The sequence below is a fragment of the Silene latifolia genome, chromosome 1 (genome assembly GCF_048544455.1).
Source record: "Silene latifolia isolate original U9 population chromosome 1, ASM4854445v1, whole genome shotgun sequence".
NCBI lineage: Eukaryota > Viridiplantae > Streptophyta > Magnoliopsida > Caryophyllales > Caryophyllaceae > Silene > Silene latifolia.
Window position 1 is genome coordinate 51711686 of NC_133526.1, and position 19327 is coordinate 51731012.

Below are 19327 nucleotides of genomic sequence, written 5' to 3' on the forward strand. Positions count from 1 at the left end.
GAATCTATCAATTCTGGAGTAAACTCTAGTATCAGGCCCCTGCTTATTAGTCCAAGTGAAGAAAGAACCTTTAGCTTTAATATCCATGACATCACAGTAGTCAACACACTCTCTAAAATCTCTGATTTCATTCCATAAGACAGTGCTCCCCAGTCTCTCATTGAAATTAAGTAAACTATTAAAATCACCCCCAATACACCAGGGTCCATTACAACTGTCCTTAATATCTTTAAGTTGCTGCCAGAGCTCAGTTCTTTCAGTATCAGAATTAGAACCATAAACAACAGTCAACCAGAAAACATCCCCAGAAGATATTTCAGTAACAGCTACCGTCAAGTGTTGATCAGAGGAATAAAGCAACTGGATATGAAAAATATGAGGCAACCATATGATCCAAATCCTTCCCCCAGGATGATGATTATTATTATTGATACCATTCCACCCATGCCCAAGATTATTAAAAATAGAAGAAAAATTAGGAGTTTTGATTTTTGTTTCTACTAAACCATAAAGCCCAATCTTATTTTGATGCAAAAACCACTTAATATCTATTTGTTTATTGATGTTGTTCATACCTCTAACATTCCAAAACCCCAAATTATCCATCCCCTTGATTTACAGGTGGTACAGTGCCCTCTTTCAATTGTGTAGATGGTACTTGGCTAGTATCCTCTGGCATTTGTGATTGAGATTCAGTAAGTATAAGGGAGGTCTTTTTAGTTGGAGAAAGTATAGCTGCATAAGAGGTGCCAGCAGTACACTCACCTCCAAGACTCTGATGCTCCGTCTCACAATTTGAGTAATATTTGAGGGTGGGGATAACAAAATAGAAGAGTCACAGACTGTTGGTCCTCCATAAGGTGCAGGAGTTTTAGTAACTGGCTGAGGTATAACCTTAGGTTTCCACACTTGCACAACCTTAGGCGCTACCTGAGGTGCAATTGGCTTCTTCCTACATTCTCCTGTGGCATGCCCAACTCCTTTACAAAGCGAGCACAACATAGGCTTCCATTCATACTCCACCAGGACACAATTCTCAACCCCAAATTCATCATTAAAATAGAGTTTATCAGGGAATTCCTGACCCACCTCTACTTCAATCATTAGCCTAGCATAACCCAGACGAGTTTTCTCCAAAGTAGCTGTATCAGATCGAACATACTTACCAATGAGAGAGGCCAATTTCTCCAAACATTGACTACCCCAAAATTTTAACCCAAGTCCACATAATCGAAGCCATATGGGAACTGCCTTAACTTTTTCTTTAGTGAGTGTAGTCGCTGGAGTCCATGGTTTCACTATTAGGGGTTTGTTGTCAAACATGGGGAATCCCTGCTTAAGAACAAGATTGCGACATTCCAAAGTGGGAAACCTCACAAGGAACACACCATTAGGAAGAAAAGACAGTTTATCAAACTTATATTTTCCCCACAAACGTTGAACATGCCCAGACAGCAATTCCCAAGGTGGATTTCCTCCTAACACATAACAAACTACTGCATACTCCAAAGAATCAATCTCGGGTTTCACATCTTCTGCAGAAATTGAAGGATTTTCTTAGCGAGGCGAGGAAGGGGCGAGGCGATTTACCTTTTTCCTAGATACTTCCGTCCAAGCTTCCTGGTTCGACCTCGGTTCACTTTCAATTTCGCTAGCATCTTCCACCACCGGGGCTGGTTCAACTATAGTATCAAGATCAATTGTCGAATTCCCACAATAGCATTCAACGACTTAGACGTTTTGGCATTCTCGTTTGAGGAATACCGAACTCGAAGATCGGCAAAGACCATTGGGATATCAGAGTTATCTAAGAATTGATTGTGAATATTACTGAAAGACATGTTGAGCCTCTTTTGAAATGCATGCCACGTGTCATGTCATATGTTATTGCCACCTAGCATACCTATTTATACAATAATAAATCAATAAATAATAATAATTTTCTTTTGTAAAAAAAATGAATAATAATATATTTTCACTTAATAATACGGAATAAATGCACATAAATCTAAAGAAATCAATAGCTATTTTCCTACCCTTCAATCTTCCCAAGAAAAATATTAAAAAGTCATAAAACACTCTACATAATAATAATAATAATAATAATAATAATAATAATAATAATAATAATAATAATAATAATAATAATAATAATAATAATAATAATAATAATAATAATAATAATAATAATAATAATAATAATAATAATAATAATAATAATAATAATAATAATAATAATAATAATAATAATAATAATAATAATAATAATAATAATAATAATAATAATAATAATAATAATAATAATAATAATAATAATAATAATAATAATAATAATAATAATAATAATAATAATAATAATAATAATAATAATAATAATAATAATAATAATAATAATAATAATAATAAGGGAAGGCGATTTTTGAGAGTGTGGGAAGGCGATTTTTGAACGAGCTGTTGCCATCATCTCTGCTGACGTCAACGCTCTTGCCCTCGACTACGACACCGTTGCACCTGTCTCACGCCGGCCATCATCTTGTCGGCTGTCAGGTTTCCCGGTGTTGGGTTTTAGGGTGTCTTGTAACGGGTTTGCGTGTTGGGTTTTTTTGGTTTGCGGTCTTTACCCAACAGTTCCTTCTGCCCCTTTACACCATCAACAACCACCCCGGGTCGACCTTCAGACCGCACGTCACCGGTCGAGGGTGGTCGTTTGTTGGTTTACTATGTGGGTGCTGTTAGGGATCTGCGACGGGTGCAGGTCGACGGGAGTTGTCGGTTTTGAGATCTTTTCGTTTTCGGCTACTGCGTTGGTTGTTGTCGGCTTTGCTCGACGTTTTCTTGGCTGTCGCTGCCGTCGATCTTCACTGGCTGTCGTCTCCGGTCAGGTTCGTTGTGTCAAGGCTTTCCTTTTGTTTTTTTTTTCGGCATTTTTGTTTTCCTTTTCCTCTTTGTGTCTCCTCGGCCGCTTTCTCCGGTGGTGGTGATGCCTTCTGCCCGATGCTTTTCCTCGGTCTGTTTGGGCCGTGGTGTTTAGGGTTCAGTCTGTGGTGGCCGCTGCTGGTTTAGGGGTTACTTGGGTTCGGTGTTTTGGTGTGTTGTAGCGTGGTGCAGGTTAGCTGGGGTATTTGCAGCGTTGACTTGTTGCGTTGATTATGAGTTGACCTGCTTCATGCTGCTGCGTTTTTGAGTATTTTTATTTTAAGCTTTTTTGGTGTTGCGTGGGTCCCTGCATGTGAGGAGGAAGGCTTTTATTCCTTCTTTTATGCCTGAGCTTGTGCGGTATCATTGTCCCTTTTCGGGTCTTCATGCGTGTCGGGATGGTTTTGGTAAGGGCCTTACTAAGGCTGCATGGCAGAAGCATTTTCAGGACCGACATTGTCATGAGGGGGCGTTGGAACTTACACGTCAGACTCTTACTGATAGTTTGACGGTTTATTCTAACGCCGAGAGTTATTTGAGACGGATGGGGCTCTGGTTGTGTGGGGTATGTTTTAAAACCCGTACTACTCAAGCTAGATGTCGGCATAGTCGGGGTGATATTGTGAAGTATCCGGAGTGTGTTGATGGCCTCTACACCTTTCATATTTATGGTATTCCGAGACCTTTGGCTCCTTCTACTTCGGTTTCTTCTGATGATAGTATTGAGCTTGTTCAGTGGTCTATATCTTCGCTTGATCGTTTATTGTCGTTAGGACTTCGCACCGTGAAATCTATTCCTCCTAAATGCCGTCTTGGGTTTGCTCGGGCTTTGAAAGGGGCCATGGATGATGTGGCTGGATTACCTGGTGATCTCTCCCGTTGGGTTCGTTTGCTTGTTCTACCGCTGTGTCTGCTTAAGACTTTCTCTCCTCGGAGTAATCATGAGTGTAGGACTGCTATTCGGCGTCAGCGTCAGGAGGAGAGTATTGCCAGGGCTATCCTTGCTTTGGGGGGTCCCAGGGGGGGGTTTGCGGTTTTGCGCGAGTGTTTCGATGAGGGTCCTTCTTCATTTACTGTGGACGAGAATCTGGATTTGAGTGAGCTTAACCTCCGCCAATGTCGGCGGAAGATTTGTGACGGCCACTATACTGCTGCTGTCAGGGTGCTTTCTTCCTCTGGTGTCGCCCCCTACTCCGATGCCACTCTTGTGGCCTTGCGTGAGAAGCATCCTGTCGCCCCGCCTCCTTCTTTGCCTCCTTTGTCTGGAGATCATCATCCTCTGGTTGCCTCTTCGACGGTGGTTTTGGATATGATTCGTAGCTTCCCACGCGGTACTTCTTGTGGGCGGGATGGTTTTCGTGCCCAGCACCTTATGGACTGTTTGAGTGGCGCTGCTGTGGCTATCTCTGATGATTTGATCACTTCTCTTACTAGGGTGGTTAATCTTTTTCTTGAGGGCCGGTGTCCTCTTCCTCTGAGTGAGTACATTGCCAGCGCCCCTCTCACGCCACTCGTTAAACCGGGTGGTGGGGTTCGTCCTATTGCTGTTGGCACGGTCTGGAGACGGCTTGTCTCTAAAGTTGGTGCTTTTATGGTTGGTCCTTCTTTATCTTCATATTTTGATGGGCTTCAGTTTGGGGTGGGTGTGTCCGGTGGAGGAGAGGCTATCTTGCATGCCTTGAACCGGCTCATTGAGGCTCGGGGTGCTGAGGTGGGGCTTTCTATGTTGCTGGTTGATTTCCAGAATGCGTTCAACCTTGTTGATCGTGTGACCATGCTTCAGGAGGTCCGCCGTCGTTGTCCGGTTCTTTCCCGTTGGGTGGGGTTTTGTTATTCCAGCCCGGCCCGTCTTTTTTATGGGGAGCACTGCTTGTGGTCTTGTCAGGGTGTTCAGCAGGGTGACCCGTTGGGCCCTTTGCTTTTCGCTTTGGTTTTGCATCCCTTAGTATGTAAAATCCGGGACACTTTTGACCTCACTATGCAGGCATGGTACTTAGATGATGGCACCATTGTGGGTGATACTTTGGAGGTTGGGAAGGTCTTGAATTTGATTATGGTGGATGGCCTTCGTTTTGGACTGCATCTTAATGTCTCCAAGACGGAGGTCTTTTGGCCTGTTGAGGATCCCCAGAGTCGGCTCCCTGGAGTTTTCCCCCCTTCTATTTCTCGGCCATTGCGTGGTGTTACGATTTTGGGTGGACCTCGGATTGTCCTGGTTTTGGCAGTGAGATTGTGGCGAAGAGAGTAACTAAGACCATTGAGCTAATGGACTTGGTTGCGAGGATTGAGGACCCGCAATGTGAGTTGCTTCTACTTCGAGCCTGTACTGGTATTTCTAAGCTCTATTTCTCACTTCGTACTTGCTCCCCTAGTGTTTTTGGGTCTGTCCATCTTCCTTTTGATGCCGCTCTTCGTTCAAGCTTGGAACGTATTGTCACCGCGTCTGGCCCGGGTTTTGGGGATTGGCAGTGGCGCCTTGCTACATTCCCTTTTCATCTTGGTGGTCTTGGTGTCTATGCGGCGGGAGATGTTTTATTTTATGCTTTTATTGCGTCCCGTTTGCGATCTGCTTTGGTTTGCGGCTAAGCTCCTCGGCCCTTCCGGTATTGTAGGCTGGCCCTTTTGATGATGCCGCACGGGTTTTTACTGCTACTACGAGGCTCGGTATTTTAGGTAACCCTAGTGAAATTGCGCCCCCAAACTTATGAAGAAATTGCGGACATTTATTTCGCGACGGTTCTTTCTTTGCCTCGAGTCTGTTTTCACCTTGACACCACGACTGCTTGCTTTATGGCAGTCTCAGCAGGGTTCTCACTCCTCTAATTGGTTACGTGCGGTTCCTATCTCGGGTTGGGTCAGACTATGAACGGGAGGACTTACCGTAGTGTGCTTGGGTATCGTCTGGGTGTTCCGTTATTCATGGTATCTAGGCCCTGTCCTGCTTGCTCTCGGGTTTTTGTTGAGGATGTTTTTGGGGACCACGTTGTTTCTTGTACTGGTACTGTGGGCGTTAAACATCGGCATAACCTTGTCCGGGACACTCTTTTCGACATCCGCTTTAGATCCGGTATTCTTTGCGGGAAAGGAGGTTGATATCGGTTTGGTTGATGGGCATGGTGGCTCTCTTCGTCCTGCGGATTTATTGCTTTATTCTTGGGACGGGGGCGTGATGTGTGCGTCGACTTGACGGTTCTTCTCCTTTGACTCGGAGGATGACGGATTTTGTGCACTGGCCGGGTTGTCGGCCCGATCTTTGCTCAGCGAAAGTGTGCTAAGTATGGGGATTTGTGCGCGATGGCGGGTTATGGTTTCCTTCCTTTCTCTTTCTCTTCACTTGGGGAGCTGGGTTCGGATGTTGTTGCCTTGCTCAAGCGGATCCAGAAATTCTCGGTATCTCAGGATGCAGGGGCTCGGGTGGCCGCTTACATTTTTACTAGACTTAGCTTTGCTGTTGCTAAGGGTGTGGGAGCCCAGCTTGTTTCTCGGCTCCCTACCAATTTCATGTAAACTTTTGTTTTTCATTTAATGAAAGCTGCGCGCATCCTTATATAAAAAAAAAAAAAAAATAATAATAATAATAATAATAATAATAATAATAAATAATAATAATAATAATTATTATTATTATTATTTTACAAAAAATGAACAATAATAAATTTTCACTTAATAATACGGAATAAATACACATAAATCTAAAGAAATCAATAGTTATTTACCTACCCTTCAATCTTCCCAAGAAAAATATTAAAGAATCATAAAACACTCTAAATAACTCAATAAATAATACAGTAATAATAATTTTTTTTTTTTACCAAAAAATGAATAATAATAAATTTTTATTTAATAATGCCGAATAAATGCACATAAATCTAAGGAAATCAATAGCTATTTAACTACCCTTCAATCTTCTCAAGAAAAAAATTAAAGAGTCATAGAACACTCTTTCACAATTTTAATGACCTCCATAACTACAATCCCTTCTATATAGTGTCATCTTTTTATTTTTATCTTCTTTGTTTCCAAAACATAATAATAAATTTCAAGTATAAATAAGAATCAACTCAAAACACATTTTATCATTATTCTTATCATAAAAACAAGGTAAGTGTGAACTTTTTTTTATTTAAATGTTATGATTATTAAACTAATCTGTGTTTATCTGTGTTTTGATAATATTGTTTTAGATTGAAAGTTTTAATCATGGAATGCTTTAAATTGTCTTTCAAATGAGGTATTCATCAAATTTATTTCTTCCATTATTCAAGAATTGAGCTTATTTAAACATATATTTTTTGTTTTTCAATTAAGCGAGTGTCAAAATATGTTTATATACCGGTTATAAATGATTAAAATTTGAATGGCAGGGAAAATTAAAGAGCAGAGGAGAAATCATCCAAAGTTGAAGAAAAAAGTAGAATATGAAAGAAATAATATAATTGGTTAGGTGAAGACTTTCCCTACTACTTTGAGATAAAACACTTTTCGTTTTTAGTTTTGAATCAATTGGCACAATAATCTGCTGTATGTAGTCAGACGATTTGGTAAATTTGGTATGTAAGTTTCTGAATCAATTGGTATGATAATTCATCTTTTGAATCAATTGGTATTTATGTATAAAGTTGTTAATGGATAAGACATTATTCTTGTGATATCGAGTTTTATTAATGTATTATTACGGATTATTTCTAGGGAATAAGATGGAAATTGTGATAATATGCGGATTTGGAAAACAATTTACATTTTCGTAAATTTCTAGCTAATTTATCTGTTAATATTTGTTACTTTTGAGCTCTCATATTTTGTTTGCTATATTAATTTACCGGTCATATTTTTTTCGTTTATTTAGATAAGATGCTTTCTTTTTAAGATTACTTTTTTAATGCATATCAAGTTCCACAAACTCCAATACGATTGAAATATCTTGCCGATGTTACTACATTTTCTTACTTTTCCGAGGGCCGAGGTATTTGTATCATGTACTTCCATTTATGAGATACCTGGAGTTGAAGTTATAAAACCTACATATCTATCATTTGATCAATTCATGATTAAAATTTTTATTAAAACCACGCAAGAAAATCATATAGTAAAAATATAAACCTAAAAAAAGCCTTTAAAAATCCCGTGATTTTCACGGGATACAAAACTAGTTTCTTAAACAATGAAAACCCTAGATTAATTTCCCCAATTTGATTTCCTCTTTTAACTGGGGTGCAAATTGATCAACAAGTGCAATTTTCATTGTCATGGCAACCCGTATCTCTTATTTGGTTTATTCAACTCATCAAAAGCAACAATTTCCCTTTCCTCATTTTCAATCCTCCTTCTCGACCTCCTGATATTACGACTCACAAGCAGAAAAGCCATTAGAGCTAGTCCTAGTCTTGCATCTCCTCCTAAGATCACCACTCAGTTCCTTAACCATATCATGACGGTCAGAAAGTCGAGTCCTGGACTTTGCTTTCGCAGAGGGAGATAGATGAACACAACAATAATATTAGTCTTGATAATTGATTTCAAGAATATGTGAAGAAAATTGTTCCAAGATTTTGATTGACAAGTAGCTAGAATGATTGAGTGTCCAAGATATTTTTATGTGTATAATATGTATATCATGCAAAATGTTTCACTCATTTGGATTGACTACTTAGTTTTGATTATGGGATGAACTAAAATTGATATTTGGCTTATGAACCAAATGTGGGGGTTAAATAGTTTTTTTTTCAATTGATATACATACTATCTTAGAAATATTTGTGTGTGCGACAAATGTTGAAAATGAATATTTGTCAAAGCTTCATAAAAGTAGATTATGGAGATTATAAATTGTCATGTACAATTATATGATAACTAAAAGTTGAGATGATTAATGAAGGAATAATGTGTATATTTTGTTTGAACGAGTATGTTTGTCACTAATTTGTGGCGTGACAACATGTGGGGGAAGACGTTCAATTTATTATTTGATAAAATTATTCATCCTGTTTAGATTTGATATTTCAGTTGTGTGGAGTATGTATCTAAGAAATATTTTGATTGTGGGGATACATAGAAAATAACGAGTGTATGTTTTATACATGATTAACTGACCAAAATATTGTAGTGTATTTTGTTGGTTACGTCACTTAGCTTATACCATACTATATGAGATTATGATGATTGTTATTATATGAGTAAGGTGTAAAATTCTTTTTGTAAAATATTATGGATTTGCAAAGAGTAAATATAAGTGAAACAATCATCGAGATTCGTTGTTTTCTAATATAAGAATGATGATGTATATAGAGCTTTTAGTAAATAATATGATTTTGGGTGCAAAATCATAAACACTAAGTGTATGCTTTATTCTATGCCAATTTATTAGAAAGAGAAAATAATAAAGAAGATTATTTATTCTTTTAAACGACATGAGAGTGGAGCTCTATATTTAATTAGAACAATGATGCTAATGAGTTATAAGAGAACATGTTTTGACTATTGTGAGAAGTCTAATATGTATAATTATAGTTGCTTCAATGTAGCTTATGCAGCTAAGTACATTTTGTTTGTGTATTCATTACCAAAGTTATCATTCACATTTGGTAAAGTGCCTAAGGCGCAATATTAAGAATTGCACTATGTTGAGTATCTAGAAAGATATTGGATCTACCAAAAGGTAATGACGATCGACAAGGTGAGATCTATGGTGAATACTATACATTTCCACCTTTAATGGTGATCTTGTTTTAAGTCTATTGAGAAGACTATTATAACCTTGTCTATTATGTAAGCATATTATATTGCTCTTAATCTTGCAGGGTAAGATGCAGGGTGATTGTGAAACTATTATTAGCTACTACTTAATTGTGGGGGCATGGAGTTTTGCCTAATGTTTATCGTTAGCATAATGCTAATATCAACTTAATAATGCTAAAATAATGTGTATAATGACTTGCAGATTTACACATTTTATGCAGATTTGATTTGAGAAAGTTGATTGAGAATAATATGCTCACAAATTAATATCTTTGTGAAATTTGAGTGGAGCATATTTAAGCTAATGGACTAAGAAAGAAATAAGTCCTAGAATTGCCGAGGGGAATGGGGCAAAAGCCTATTAGTTGAGGAATTTGTGGTGGATACCGGAATTTGCTATGCAAGGGTGGTCTAACGAAGTCATAGGTAACTCATACTTGTGTACACATCCCATTCCTATGACATGTACACTATTTTGGAAGGTTTAGCATATAGCTCTTAATGGTCTTAGCCCAAAATTGGGTGGTCCTTGTGAGACGGACTTGATAAGATCACCGTAATGATGGAGGTTGAGATATTTCTCTTAATAAATCTATATCCATTTATTTGGGTGGTCCTATTGAGAAGGACTTGATGGATTCACCGCAATGTTGAAAGGTTGAGCCTTAGAGCTTTTAATGAATCTATATCCTTTTATTTAATTGGGTGGTCTTATTGAGAAGGACCTGATGGATTCACCGCTATGTTGAGAGGTTGAGCCTTAGAGCTCTTAATGATTCTATAGCTCATGCGTGAGTGGTTTATATGGAGATAGACTTGTTGGAATCACCTACGTGAGTGTGAAGGATTGGCCTCCTTTTATGAGAGACTAGGCTATCTCTCTAGAGCACTTGTGAGAATCCCAAGGTTCATTTGGCCATAAATTTGTTGAATTGTATCGCGGAACTCGTCTGGAACTTAAGGTGAGATATGTGTTTGGAATTTACCCCGGAGTCTAGGAGTTCAAGATTCATTCACTCTCTAGGTGATGAAAGAATTGTTCCATTTCACTATGTGTTAGTTCAAATCGAAAGATACTAATGCTTAAGTATCAATCCTTATTAATATGCTCAGAATTTTGTATATCCTTTGCATTAGTGGGGAATTGTTGGAAGTAATGCAAAAGGCTAGTAATGTTATCTAGATACATTACATTGTAGAGAAGCCTTCTATTACCTCGTAAGAGAATCTCTCCACTCTCTCCACTAAATGCATGTTTATAACCCCATTAACTCCATGTTTATGGTAGTGGTTATGCCTCTTATAGTGCTAATTAATCACTATAAATATGAGAAGTATATAGTCATTTGAGACATACATCTTCATATATCTCTACTACTTCTCTATGATAATTTTGAGCATACCATATGAGTTTCAACTTCTAGTGGTTGAGTACACAACTTTTAGGAGTGTTGTGTGACCATGGGGGACGACGCCAATATCGATTTGTACAGTAGTCGGGGCGATTTCGTTTCTCATTCAGTGGCCTCCATACCACGACACAACAACAAATACTCTCTAATTATATCTTCGCCCCTATAGTGATACTATATTTCCAACATTAGTAAATGAGAGCTTTGATGTTGGCGGGGTTTTTCGAGGTTTCGTAGGAGATGGTGAAGGTGCATATTCAACTTGGTAATGTGGGATTTGATGGGTCTCCGATTCGCTACCTATATCGAGATTCTTGGTTAATATGTGAGATAATCTTGATGCTGATTTTACTTTGTTTGATGGAGGAATTCTTATTATTGTTGCTGATGCTTCCATTGATGAAGAATTGATTAGGCTTTTTAAAGAAAATGTTAGATTAAATGCAAATAAAAGAAAGAAGAAGAAGAAATAAAAGAGAGAGTAAACTGAAGAATTGAAGAAATTAAGAAGAAGAAACAGAAAATTGAAGAAATGATAATGTAAGATATGAAGATTAAACAGAAAAAAAAAAAAAGAATAATGGGACCCATATGGTCACCTGTAACGCCCCGTAAATTTTGGACCGTTAATATATTTCGAAAATAATTTATTAATCAAATAAAATTTGATATTTAAGTATTTAAAGTAAAAATAATTCAAAGAAATATAATTTTAGTATATTTTGAAGAAAAGTATTTATTTTGATAGTTTCGAAATGTTTAAAAATAGTTTAATTTGTGTAAAACTTTTTATTTCGAAATAAGGGCATATCGGGGGGAAAATGACAATTCTTTTGAACGTTGGGTAAACGAATTTGGAAATGGGTCGTATGAGTATTCAATTTTCTTGTAATCTCGTGTTTAAGAACTTTGGTCTTGTCGGAATTTGCATTTGACCTACGGTTTTAATTATTATCGAAACGAGCCAAAACCGACTCGTAAAATCCCGACTCAAACCCGCTCTCCTCCTTTCCTTTCTCCCTTTCCCGCGGACAAACCCCCTTCCCCTTTCTTTTTTTTTTTCTGATTTTTCTATTCTTCATCTTCTTCAACATTCTAATCTTCCCAAAACACCATTTTTATACATTTCAAGCTAAAAATCATCACATCTTTCTCGTTTCTTATCGGATTTTCACGAAATTTACATTTCCGGAATCCTCTCGTCGAGATCTACAACCTGGTATAATTTAATTTCAGTTTTCTTGAAGTTGTTTTAAGACGAAATTCGGTAATTTCGGTATTTTTATGCTTATTTTTGTGTTTTATTTGTTTATTTAGGTGAAGAATTGGAAGACGAGTTTGGGGACTCGTATATTGTGGAGGATAGCGGCTAGTGCTTGTTAGGGTTTGGGTTTTAAGGTGCTAATTGCTCATTTTCTAGCTTAAGGTAACATATTTCGAGTTACTCGACGAATAATCGTCACAATCTTTGTTGTTTTTGTATGTTTTGTGATTTTCATTTAAGTAGTTAATTCCATATGATAAAATGGTTGCATGCATGGCTAATTCATGTATTTTTGTTAGTTTAAGTTAACATGTTAGTAGTGGGGACGATTAATTATGTTTCAGACGGTCTTATACTGAACAAAAACGGAAAAAAATGGAGGTGTGGGGGTGGGGCAGCAGGCCGGCAGGCCCATGGCAGGCCCACGGCTAGCCCGGGTCGGCCCGTTACTTGTTTCGTGATTTTTCATGCAACATTTGTCATTTCGGGTTCATTAATGATATGTTTAGTATAAGTTACACTTGAGTACACTTTGAATTGAATCATGTTAGTGGTGAAAATTGGGTTAATAGTAAAAATTATGCTTATATTAATAGTTTTCACATGTTAGGGTAAATTATAAAATGAAATTGTAACGATTAGGCTCAAAATTAATTATATAGCTATAATTGTAATGTTTTGATGATTGTGCCGAAAACTGAGCCTTGGTCCCTTTGACTGATTCGATGTCAGTCAATTGTGTGATTGGTCAGCCGCAATTTAACCCGTACCTGTCGCAGGGCTGGGGTTGCGGGTAAAAATTCGGTTGGATGAAGTTTTATATGAATTGGATAATCGGCCTTTTTCTTGTTTTAGGCCATTTATTATATTTATGTTTCACATGTGTAGTTAGTTGATTTGAGTAGCTACTTATATTGTAAAAATGGCCCTAGTTTCCCCTAAAGCCTTTAATATTGTTAAAATTTGCTAGAATTGAAATGGGTATTGAATATCTCTTGCAGGTTGTTGTGTTTGTCATAGATAGGTCCTTATAGCCTTTGACGAGTATATGTTCACTGCTTGATAGCCTTTGTCTTCCTGACTAGTGGATTTATATCCAAGTTGGGGCATGACCTTGTTACTTATTTTGATAGTAAGTGGTCAGCTTAAGTACTAGCCAACCCTTTGGTGGACTCCTTAGGGTACTCACTTTGTTTTAAAAAAAATTGTGGGTCTTGGGTGCGGTGGTGTGTATCCGCATGTCTAGGTCTGCGCAGATTTTAGGCTAGGGTTGTGTTGTGTCTTGGCCATGTTTTATTAATATGAACCGCTGAGCCAAGATACCGGTTCGATTACCTTCCCTACCTCGTGGTATAGACTCGAGTTACAGAGTGACTATTGACGGTACTAAGAACTTATGCCTGTCTTTGATATATTGCCCTTTCTTGTATGGTGATTTTATGAATTTTAATAGGTGAGATGTAAGCCGGTTACAATTGATAAAGTTTGGATTACAATTTGTTATATGTTTCACATGATAGTTTAAATTGGTCAATTTAGTATTCATATGTTATAATACTTGGAAATTAGATGAATTATCATTTGGTTCACATGTTTTACTACATGTTACATTAATTATGACGATTCGTGGCTGGGAGGACTCGAAGTTACTCCCCACTGAATTGTGGCTTTCGTGTTTGTATAAAATGCGATTGACAGGTTGATGATGCTTTGTTGGGGTCACAGACGAGCTAGTGAGCATAAGGAACCTTGGACCTAGTTTGGGCTATTCTTATAGTAAACCTTTTAACTTTTGGTTTTGTATATAATTTGAAGGGACATATGTCTCCCTTTTCTATTTTGGGTTTGTATCATTACATTTTCTTATCGTTAGCTATAGCATGTAAATTAGTTCGTTAGCATTGCAGGTTTTGGCACCCGCCTCTTGGGAATGTTGGAAATGTTGTGATTGGTTTAGAAAAATTTTTGAAATTACAGGTTTTTATATAGTTGGACCAATTACAAACATATCCTACCAGTTTTTCCGTAGATTTTAGGTGTTAATTATCGCATTTTTAAGGGTGTCACATCACCTGTTTAGAAACTGGTACTAACAGGTCAAAAAAGAGGTTGGTCTAATACAAGTTAAACACAAATTCTCATTTGTGACGGCGATATCCGTCACAAACTTGTGACGGATACCGTTTCCTCTCACAAATGACCCATGAGAGGTGAGTGGAGAAGCACATGGGGGGTGCCCCACCTTGTCCCCTCTCCCTTTTTGTGAGAGGTCACAAGCTTGTGACGGGATTAGCCCGTCACAAGCAAGACTAGCTGCAAGTTAAATGAGGTCAAAGACGAGACTATTCTCAGTTAAACGTTAGGATAGATTAATATGAGAAGAGGGGGAATATGATGGATTGTTCTCATGAAAAACCCTAAAAAAAAGTTTTTAAGCTTGTTTTCTTTAGGTTTTAGATTGAAAACTCATGATTTTACCTTGGAAATATTGAAATAGCTCTCACCTTAAATGTGGGATAAAACTCATCACTTTAATTCTAAGAAACTTGTGTTTTAACTTGAAAACATCATGTTTTAAGTTAACAACTTGAACTTAAAACTCAAAGTTTACAATATATAACTATGAGTATTCAAATTATAACCATTAATTAAAGTTTAGAAGTATTGAATTTTTATTTAAAGACATGGGTTTTGAAGATCATTTTCCTAACTTACTTGGTGGTGGTTAGCTACAACGGATCGACAATGATTATTGACGGTCTTGATCTTTTCGTTTGAATGATTAACGGAGGGAGAGAGAGGGTCGAAGTGTTGGGAACGAAAATTGCAAAGGTGGTAAAGGAGATGGTGGCAGACTGGTGGCAGTGGTGGTGGGGATGAGAACGTGGAGAAGCGGTGGAGGAATAGTTTGCATAGATGGTGTCGTATTGAAGGTGAGGAGGTGGGGTGGGTATGAGAGGGTGAGACTTGAGAGGAGTTATGATTTGCACAGTTTACTTTTATTTTGGGCTGACTTCTTCTATTTGGCCCGTCCTATGTTATAGGACGGTCCTATAGGAGAGTTACTGTTTGAGAAGAATAGTAATTTGAGCGGTAAATGGGTACCTGGCAAACAGGTCAATCAGTCGGGTTTAGGTTGGGTCAGGTTGTTTTCAAGTTATTTGGGGATAACAATTAGTTTTCAATAATAAACATTTGGGTTGGCCTGACTAAGTTGGGTCAATTTGGATTTTGGATCAAATTCAGATCCTTAATTTGGGTGCAAGTTGGGTTCGACTTAGATCAATCTTGTCAAATCTATATAAGGCGATGGGTAGGTTAATGGGTACTCATATGAGTACCAACAAGGTGGTGGGAGAGGAAATGAGTACTCATCTAGGTATTCGTAAGGTTGTGGGGTTATTAGTTACAGTTATTACTTTATACTCAGTTGGTAAGTCTGAGTGCAAACGTACATCATCATAAGTGGTGGATCAAATGTTAGTAGAGTCGTGCTTTTTCACATACGAGTTTTACTCTTTCACATACGATTTTTTACGATTTTATCCTTGTAAGTTTTTCTAATCCCTCCTCCCCTTAAAACCAATTACCCACTTCTCCATCAGTCCATCCTTATCCATTGCCCTACCCTCCTATCGGCTTACCCCTGCCCTTCAAGCATTCAACATACACTCCTGTCCGGCGTCCGCTGTCCCGGCCACTACGAACTCGCACCACAAATTTGTGTGGGGTCAAATTTGGGCATGTCGCATCATCACTTTGTTTATTGAAATTTGGAAACAATATTACGAATTGAAAGGAAGAATATATATTCTATAAACAAATTGACAACAAAAGATAAGAACTGAAATTATGATAGTAATCCTAAAAACAAGTACACTCAGTGATTAAAGTTGATTGTCTCGAGTCTCGACAGATTACATGGTATCTATCCGTATAGATACACTAAAACTACCGCCCTAATTTGAATAATTGAATAAAAACTCAACAAATTCTAATTTCATTTTAAACAAACAAATAAAATTTGATTACTTAAGTAAAACTCAACAAGTAAATTACTTCATTAATTGGAGATCGAGATTGATTATTCAAGTCCATGGAGCAATCAGATTAGGTTTAAAAGAACAATGGATATAGAAATTAATTTGTTTAACTATTAGATAAGAAGGGTATTAGATGAAAACTTAATGAAAAAATGTATGTGAAAAAAGTAAATTCCGTTTGTGAAAAAGTAATTTAGTTAATTTATGGATGTAGGTTATCAATTCTACCGCCAGCCCCGTTCGTTAATTTATGGATGTGGATGTAGGATATCAATCCTACCGCCAGTCTCGCTCCAATAACATTCCTAATTTGGACTTCAAATGGACCATCGCAAGACCAAATCCATCCCCCTTTAATACTAAGAGAATAAAAATTCTCTTAGTTTTCCCTCCAAAATTCTCTTATTTTTTCTTAAAATATAATTTTATTATAATTATACTCTAATCTTTTAATTAAATTCAAAATAATAATTTTTTTATTATAATAAAATAAAATTGATATAAACTATAGATATAAGTTCCTAAATTTTTCATAATTCAATAATGATTACTTTAGAAAATAACTTAACACATACTTACTATTAGGTTCGTGACAAAAAAAGTTCATTAAAAAATTGGAGAGAATTATAAAATGAAAACCGTAGTTTTATGGTAAAAAAAAAAGTACTTTCATAAAAATACACATTTCATGCATAACTTTACTCAATTCTCTTTGATTAGTTTTTCAATTTCAATTTTTTTTTTGTTTCATATCAAATACAGTGAAGTGAAATATATATATATATAACTGGGTTGAAGCGTTGTGAATGCGCCACGTGTCAACTCAGCCATAAATACAAGTATTAATTACAACAGAACATTAAATACAAGCATAATAAATGTTGTATAAATCTCAGCAAAATAATAATTATAGCTTAATAAATTTTATTATAAAATTATACTCCCTCCTATTCATTTTAACTTTCCCCTTTCAAAAGGGCATGCAAATTAAGAGGATGATTATTTTGTTGTAAAGTATTGTGGTGGTGTAAAGTAATTGGAGAGAGGGAAGGTATTATTGTGGGGTAAGATGATTAAAATAAGTATTGTTGTGGGGTAAGATGATTAAAATAAGATAAAGTATGAGTATAAAACTTTACTAAATAAGAAAAGGGGGAGAGTTATATGAATAGATGAAAAAGGAAAGGGGGAGAATTAAAATGAATAGGAGGGAGTATTAAATAATTATGGTGATTTGATTCTAAATTTATTAAAAAAATATTTTGATAAAAATTTTAAAATGTAAATAATTACGTTCATTGCGAAAAATGCTTCAAATAGAGTATAATTTTCATTGTATTTATTAAAAAAAAAAATTATTTGTAGAGATGATTAAAGTGAGTGTCTCATAATGTTTTATGTTTACGTACAAAGATATTTTGAAAAAGTTATAAAACTTAGACCATTAAATATTAAGAAAAATATATTTGGAAGAGTCGTTGTATTTCTTAAAAACATAACTTAAATAAAACTACTAAGAGATAAGATTTTATATGAGAATGAAAATAAAATATATTGCGAGAAATTAAATACATATGAGATTTTAATAGATTTAAATAGTGTGACAACGAGTATGTATACGAGTATGTATGTACACAATGATCACGAGTGCATTTGAATAATCAAAATAGAAGTAATGATTATTAAATAATATATACTGTACTATAAACGACATGAAAAAATAGAAAAAACGTTACATTTTACTTTAATATCTTCAATTAAAATATATATAAATATTGATTATGACTAACTAAATATTACTATTAGCTAAATATTTTATATGTTATCTTTTAAATACTTTGAAGTTAAACCTCAAAAAATATTATTTGAGAAAGTTTAACCATTTTATTTACAGGTAAACTCTAAAACATCATTTATATATAGTTGTTTTAAAATACAAAAGATGCAATTCTTATAGAATAGATATGTTTGACACATAATACATTAATACATGCAAGACACACTCAAAACATTTGAATATGTTGAGTTTGAACTCTATATGTTTGATAGATAAATATCACGCGTTATACATAAAAAAAAAATTACATAAAGTTATATTCACAGCATTTTGAACAAATATTAATTGATTTGGAACATAACGAATCGTGAAATGATATAATTTGAGAACTTAATATTGATTGTTGCATTATTTGAATAAATTTTATTTTAATTAATATGATATTTGATCAGTCACAAAATAATTTATAAAACGTTGATCATGCATAATTAATTATCACTTATTAGTTTTAATTAAAATTGTATGTATTTTATTTTAAAACATTGAAGTTAAACCTAAAAAAATTAAATTTGAGAAAAAATAATTTATTTTTATTTATAAGTAAAAATATTAAAGGTCATATATAAAATATGTTATTTTTCTTCAATTATAATAATAAAATTTTAAAACAGGTCGCGCGAAGCGCGGGATACTACCTAGTATTAAATATTAATAAGGTGTCGATTTAAATAGTACCTTAAAAAAAACGGTGTTGATTTTCACAGTACATGTTTTACTCATTATAGTACACAACAATTGACATTTTATCCCTTTCATTTTCTTCTCTAATTTGTCTTTGATGTACTCTCTCTAATTTCAATCAGTCAGTCCCCTTTAATTTCACATACACTATTTTTGACAGTTCTTGTCGAAATTAGGGAAGAGGATTTGTCGGCCGATTAAGTCGCGGTAGCGGGTTTGCTAATGTGTACTACATTAGTTTATTTACATTGAACAATATTTTTTGCACTACAATGGCGGCGTGGGATTTGCACTGTACTACATGAGTTTACTACATTGGGTACTTATTTTTTTTTTTCTTCAATCTAGTACGTAAATAATTCCCAAATCAGGGGCCTTCAAGCGGCAAACGTCAACCACATATGTCTCCGCCGGCAGACCTACCTATATCGCCGGTGAC

General features: G+C 35.8%; 1 protein-coding gene across 1 annotated transcript in view; it reads left to right on the forward strand.

Moving 5' to 3' along the window:
* Positions 1-2720: 2720 nt before the first annotated feature.
* The window catches only part of LOC141646690 (protein FAR1-RELATED SEQUENCE 5-like), a 30755-nt gene continuing 14148 nt past the window's right edge, over positions 2721-19327 (forward strand). The window contains exon 1 of the mRNA XM_074454598.1: positions 2721-2882. Within this exon, the coding sequence (XP_074310699.1) occupies positions 2721-2882 (162 nt within the window). The remainder of the gene's footprint in view (positions 2883-19327) is intronic.